General features: G+C 58.9%; 2 protein-coding genes across 9 annotated transcripts in view; one reads left to right on the forward strand and one right to left on the reverse strand.

Moving 5' to 3' along the window:
• WNT3 (Wnt family member 3) overlaps positions 1 to 548 on the reverse strand; it is a 53,868-nt gene extending 53,320 nt beyond the window's left edge. The window contains exon 1 of the mRNA XM_033184117.1: positions 382 to 548. Coding sequence (XP_033040008.1) covers positions 382 to 461 — 80 coding nt within the window. The 5' untranslated portion in view covers positions 462 to 548. The remainder of the gene's footprint in view (positions 1 to 381) is intronic.
• CDC27 (cell division cycle 27) overlaps positions 1 to 6,850 on the forward strand; it is a 506,999-nt gene that overhangs the window by 269,727 nt on the left and 230,422 nt on the right. The window lies entirely within an intron of this gene.

Consider the following 6,850-nt stretch of genomic DNA (forward strand, 5'->3'; position numbering starts at 1 on the left):
TGGAGAAGAGGAGTGGCTGGGCCCCAGGGACAGTGCTGGATTTCCAGAAACCCAACTGCAAGCAAATGGGGGGTCTTCGGGGGCCTCTAGATTGGGACGGGCAGAGGGTTAGGATCTAAGAATAAGAAACCTTCTGAGATGGGAAAGTCCTCCAGCCCCTGCAGCGGGGAGCAGGGAAAATGGTGATTATCAGAGGAGCCAGGAGTTGGATTCTGAAGGCGACACCAGCAGAAAATCCAGGAGGGGTGGGTGGGTGGGGGGCTGGAGGGAGGCGAGGAGAGGAGCCCCAGCCCTGCCGCGGCCCACCCCCAGCCGGCGCCCCCACCTTCCCCGGACGCGGCGGAGAAACCGGGCCGCGGGCAGACAAGAGGCGAGTCTTACCACCAAATTGGGTAGCCAGCGAGGACCCTGGTGCCACCGAGCAGAAGGCCGAGGAGCAGCCCGAGCAGGTGGGGCTCCATTAGAAGCGGCGCCGAGGAGGAAGTTTGCCCGCGACCATGAAGAGGGGGAGCGACGCCCCCAATAGTTGGAACAAAGTCCACTTGAGATTGGAATGACTTTCGGGCTTGTCAGAAGCGCACCTCCACCCGCAGCCGCCCCCCTCCCGAGCCCAGCGCGGAGCAGCCGGGTTTGAGGATGTCAGCGAGCAGCCAATCAGCGCCCGCGGCCTAAGGTAAGAGATGAGTCTGTAGTTCAGCCTGTCAATCACGCGCCCCTCCCGCCCGGCCCACAACTCGGGCTCCGGGAAGGGCATCGCCCAGCAAACTTGGGCAAAGCCCGCGCCCCGGACGCCGCGGGGCTTCGGGAGGATGCGGTGGGCCGGACCCTCTGCTACCGCCGCGGCCCCCCGCTGGCCAGGGTTAGGGCGCCGGGGTTCTGAACCAGGTGTTCACGTGGCGAGGGCTTGGCGTGGGCATGAACGGGTGGCTCCTCTGCTGGCGGGGACCGTGACCCGTTGGGACGTGGGCCCGCGAGGAATCGAGGGTAGAAAGCACAGGGATGTTTCCAGAAGCCCCTCTCGGGCAGGCCAGGATCAGGGGGTGGGGGAACGCACCCCCTCCCAGCTTCCAGCCTCCAGAGTCCGCCTGCCCGCCGGCCTCTAGTCGTGGCCGCGGGAGGTCGCTTCCCGGGTGTCCGAGGAACGTGCGGAAAAGTCCGCTGAGGCTCGAAGGTCTGGCTGCGGGCGGCGCCGGGGGACGGAGCCGAGTGTCATTTGAGTCTTTTGTCAGGGATCAGATCGGTATCGGGACCTCCTGCTGCCTTTGCATTTCCTGCAACTGACACCAGCGGCCAGTCGCATTTCCTGCTCTCAGAGTCGGGTCACTTTCTCCTCCTTGAGGGGTTCAGGCCCGACCTCTGGCCAGGGTCGGAGGTATGACCCACAGCCTCACTGGGATTCTTAGTTGGACCATCAGGGACCGGTGAAACGCGCAGCTCTGGCCGAGGGCGGCCCAGGTCCTTGGAGGACCTTGCTGCCCTCGGGAGCGCCCCTCACTGCCTGACTGTCCCGCCTGAGGCCCCGGTTCTACTGATAGGGAGCTCCAGACTGGGGTTTGACGATAAAGGCTCTAGCGCTGTGCGGACACCAAATGCTTCCAGATACCCACCCCTCCCCACAGGAAAGGAGTCCTTCCAGGCCCCTCGGGGCTTGCTTCCTCTCCTCTCCCTCTCCAGAGCGAGGAATTCGGTCTCAGCCCTGGGTGGTATTGACATCGTGGTCAGGTTTTGGGGACTCACGCCCGGTCACCTGGGTGCCTTCCCCTAGGGCCCCTCCCAGACCACCTGAGGCACCAGGGCTCTGCGCAGCCCGCGTCTGGGGTGAAGGAAGAACTGCCGGTGGGGAGCGGGGACCGCTGTGTAGGGAACCGTGGCAGAAAGAGCAGAGAATGAGCCGACCCGAGTCCCACAGAGGCCTGGAACGGCGGGCGTTCCACGAGGTGGGGGCCACGGCTGGAGGAAGTCTCAGGCCAGGAGGCCATTCCTGGCCTTTGATCTGAGCGCCCGTACCCACAGCTCGAACCTGCTGCCTCTTCTGGTCGCCGAGCCCTCTCCGCACGCGGCTGCTGCCGGCACAGGGAGCGCGGGGAAATGGCCCCGGGGGCACCAAGGGTCGGGAGAGCCGCCTGGGCTTGTCAAGGCTTCTGCTGCGTTCCTAGCCCAGTGCTGGACTGGAGGGAGTGGGAGGGGTGGTTGAAAGAGAGGAGGGAAGGGGAGGAAAAGGAGAGACCGAGAGGAGGAGGAGAGAGAGAGGGGCTCAGAGATGAGAGAGATGCTGAGACAGAAACCAAGAAAAGGGTGGCGGGAGAGGCTGAGCCACCAGCCTGAGGAAGAAAGGGGCAGGGGTGAGGCGGAGAGGACCAAGGAGCTGCAAGGCGAAGACAAATCGTGAACCTGCCCAGGAGTGGTGAACCTGGTGGGGGCTGAAGAGATGGGGATCCCTAGAGATGCTCCTCATGGCTGGGCTGATTCTGGGGCACCTTGTTTCTGATTCACCTGGAAAGGGGGTTGCCATTGTCATGAATGCAGAGCCTCAGGAACAAGGCTCTGGGAGTGGAGAGCTTTCCACATACATCCCTCTTGGATGGAGGCCTGCTAGTTCCTACCTGGAGTCCTGTCCCACCCACAGGGCTCCCAGGTGGCTTTCTAATCAGAGCTGCCTGCTGGAGTCCTGCCCAAGTGCTGGGGAGTTCCAGAGCCCCATGACAGTGGTGCTGAGAGCTGGAGAGGGCTACCTTCCCTGGCCAGTCAGACACCACTGTGGATGCAGTGTGGTGGGGCGACAGGGCCTGGACTTGATGGCCTCTTGGGGTCATTGCTGGGCCGCAAGACTCCACAGGTGCCAATGCTGTGAGGTGGGGGCAAAAGATCCGGGGCTGTCGGTGGGGGTGTGTGTTGGCTGAGATATGCCCAGCCAGCATCCTGGGTGCTGTGAACAAGACAATCATTCCCTGAGGGGCCCTGTGTAGCTGAATGCCTCCTCCAGGCAGCCTGGAGCACTCAGAGCCCCAGGTCATGTGCATCAGGTGGGAAACAAGTGGGTTGTAGGGTGGAATCCAGGAGCTGGCCATGTGCACCTGGGAAGTGACAGAGGAGAGGACTGGAGCCTACCAGTGGCCCTGCGAGGTGCCCTAGAGAATGGAGGTGTGTGTGGGGATTTCCCCCACTTGAAAGCTCCTCAGAGGAGAGGAGTCTGAGCCCTTTCCTTTTCGCCAGGTGTCCTTCCTTCAACACAGGTTTAATTTCCTTCCTCCTGCAAGCCTTGCGCTGCCGACGGTGGAAACGCAGGAATGGTTTCTGTCAGAGGAGGGCGAGTGCCCCTGACCACACGTCACAGATAGAAACACCCTCTCTCTAATAGGTACCCCAAGCCCCACGGTGGTTTCACTTGGTGGAGAAAGGGTTAAATTCACTCCAAGACCAGGAAGGGTGGCCGGGGTGGAGGCAACAGCCAGTGGACTAGGAGGCCATCGCCCTGAATGGAAGAGTGGTCTCTTGGAAGAGGGCAGAAGAGGCAGCAAGGGCCAGGGACGTGGGGACATGGCGTGGCACATGGGAAACACTTTTTGTTGTGTGTGTGAATGTGTGGGACCTTAGACTTGGGAAGGGGACCCCAGCCCCAGCCCAACCCCTCTCTCTGGTTGGCCCTGAGGTTCCTTTTGTTGTGTACTCCCCTGGGCTCAGAGTCCTCCGCTGTGTATTCAGTGAGGCTCCACTGGACCCCCTGCAGAGGCACCGTGTAGACAAAGACTCTGGCCGGCCAGGCCCCTGCCTGCCCTCATGGGGCTACCCATCTGTCGCAGGGAGGGAGGAGGAAATCTCTGATCCAGGCACTGTGCAATTCATTTTTGCTTGAAACAGGTATTGGGGCTGCCAGGCGGAGTCAGGAGCCAGACCAACCTGGGGGGATAAAGGGAGAAGCGAAGTCATTGCAGCGGGGAAGCAGGCAGGGAAGTGCCAAGGGCCAAAGGCCTAACACCACAGGGCTTATGGAGGAACAGTGCGAAGGGAGCACATAGGGGGGTCCAAGGCCTCTGACCTGGAGAGGAGGGCGTTTAACTTTCTCCTAGGAGCTGTAGGAACCGCAGAGTGGTTTTAGGTGAGCTCCCTAGAGGCCACTGGAAGGCTGGACAGCAGAGCCTGAAAGCAGGAAGGCCCTAGCCTGGGTGGTGGGCACAGGAGTAAATCGGATTTCTTTCTACTGCCCAGCTCAGTTTGCTGGCATAGAGGCTGCATCCTGGAAATGCAGGAAGCCCCTGACCTGCACCGAGTAAGCGCATAGTAGGTAAGCACCAGGTGTTAATCTAACACACAAAGGAGCACAGGTGCACGCGGAGGTCGACTCAGAGGCCAGCGGCGTGGGCGCGCCCCCTGGCGGCAGTGCTGATAGCAAGGCGGGAGGTCAGCAGGCGAGGAAGGAGTCCCGCCTGGTCCCACTCCGCTTCCTGCGGGCCCAGCATACTCAGTCGTTGCTGGTGAGCAGCCTGGATTTCGGAGGATCTTGGTTAAGTAGGTGCCCTCCTGAGTGAATGCCCTTAATCTACCTCGCAATCCCGGAGCTCAGCTGGGGATAAGGGGTGCATGGCTTCAGGCTCCCCTCTCCTCCCCACACAGGCGGAGGGCGAGCGGGCCCAGGTGATGCCGGTCCAGGGCGCACTGGGGCACCGCCAGATCCACCCTGCGGATGCCTCCCCCTTCTGCTGACATATGGGAGGCTGCCAGCGGCAGGTCTTCCTGGACCCCGAGATCACAGGGGCCGCTGTGGGCACGTGAGAGGTTCTCCCTGTGGCAGTAGTTCCTCCTGTCTTAGCTCTAGCTCCCTAGAGCATTTAATTTTATGTATTTGTATGTATGTGTATACGTGTGTGCGTATATATATATATAGAGAGAGAGAGAGAGAGAGAGAGGTGGAGTTTCGTTCTTGTTGCCCAGGCTGTAGTGCAATGGCACTGTCTCAACTCACTGCAACCTCCGCCTCCCAAGTTCAAGCGATTCTCCTGCCTCAGCCTCCCAAGCAGCTGGGATTACATGTGCCTGCTACCACGCCTGACTAACTTTTTGTATTTTTAGTAGAGACGGATTTCACCATGTTGGCCAGGCTGGTCTCGAACTCCTGGCCTATATTTTTAAGACAGAGTCTCACTGTGTCATCCAGGCTGGAGTGCAGTGGTGCAATCTCGGCTCACTGCACCCTCCACTTCCCCATATTCAAGTGATTCTCCTGCCTCAGTTGCTCAAGTTGCTGGGATTACAAGCATGCACCACCCTATCCAGCTAATTTGTATTTTTTTGGTAGAGACGGGGTTTCACCGTGTTAGCCAAGCTGGTCTTGAACTCCCGACCTCAAGTGACCCGCCCATCTTGGTCTCCCAAAGTGCTGGGATTACAGGTGCAAGCCACCGTGTCCAGCCTCCCCAGAGCATTTTGGAAAGCGATTTGGGGTGAAAGTCCTTTAGAAGGGAGGGAATGGGGTGGGGTGGGGGCACTGGTCAGTTGCCTGTCATCTCTGAGCCCCCGGTTTCAGTTGTGGTGTGGAGATAACACTTTCCACCTCGTAGGGAGCTGTCAGCGTTAAATGAGAATGGTGCTGACGGAATGCCAGACCGCGGATGGTGAATACGAAATATTGGGTTTCTTTCTTCTCTTGAGGCGTGGAATAAGCCTCTCTCTCAGGTCTCTCCTCCTGCCCCAGTCAGTGTCCGCTAAGCAGTCCTCTTTCAGGAGCCCAGGAGCCTTCTCCAGAAGGATTTATCCAGGAAAATGTTGTCTGATGTCCCCTTCCGAGACCCACTTCAAAATATCCACTTCAGAGAGGCCCCTCCAGACCCCTCGCCACTCCCCAGCCCTGTCCTGTTAGGGCTCTTATTCAGCTGTATTTTCCAGCATAGCCCTGACACTGATGTGATTAATATGTGATTACACATATTATTTTTTTGAGATGGTGTCTTGCTCTGTTGCCTAGGCTGGAGTGCAGTGGCACAATCTTGGCTCACTGCAACATCCACCTCCTGGGTTCAAGCGATTATCTTGCCTCAGCCTCCCAAGTAGCTGGGATTACAGGCTCCCGCCACCATGCCTGGCTAATTTTTAATTTTTTTTTTTTTTTTTTTTTTTTTTGAGGTGGAGTCTCGCTCTGTCGCCCGGACTGGAGTGCAGTGGCCAGATCTCAGCTCACTGCAAGCTCCGCCTCCCGGGTTCACGCCATTCTCCTGCCTCAACCTCCCGAGTAGCTGGGACTATAGGCGCCCGCCACCTCGCCCGCTAGTTTTTGTATTTTTAGTAGAGACGGGGTTTCACCGTGTTAGCCAGGATGGTCTCAATCTCCTGACCTCGTGATCCGCCCGTCTCAGCCTCCCAAAGAATTTTTAATTTTTAGTAGAGACATGTTGGCCAGGCTGGTCTCAAACTCCTGACCTCAGGTGGTCCGCCCACCTCGGCCCCTCAAAGTGCTGGGATTACAGGCGTAAGCCCCCATGCCCGGCTGATTATACATATCACATAGCAGACATATCTGTTCAGTTGCTTGCATATGTTGTCCGTCTCCAACTGTAAAATCTCCACAAAGAAACTCCCTCCACGAGATTGCTGAACCCCCATGGTGTGGGGTCCAGCACTTAGCAGCCCCTCAAAAACACTGTTGATGATGGGCCCAGAGGAGAGGGAGCAGGCAGGGCTGAGGTCTCAGATGGAAGGGCCATTGACTCAAGTCTGGGCTCCCTGTGGCCCCTCAGGGTCCTCAGTGCCCCTATCTTGAGTGGCCCTGGTCCCTACAACTCCAGCCCACCCCAGCTACCCAGGTCTGTTGCTTGATTCCTGTGTCCCTTTCATAGGACCCTGTGCTGCCTCCAGTGGG

Source organism: Trachypithecus francoisi, unplaced genomic scaffold (genome assembly GCF_009764315.1).
Source record: "Trachypithecus francoisi isolate TF-2019V2 unplaced genomic scaffold, Tfra_2.0 Lachesis_group20, whole genome shotgun sequence".
NCBI classification, from domain to species: domain Eukaryota; kingdom Metazoa; phylum Chordata; class Mammalia; order Primates; family Cercopithecidae; genus Trachypithecus; species Trachypithecus francoisi.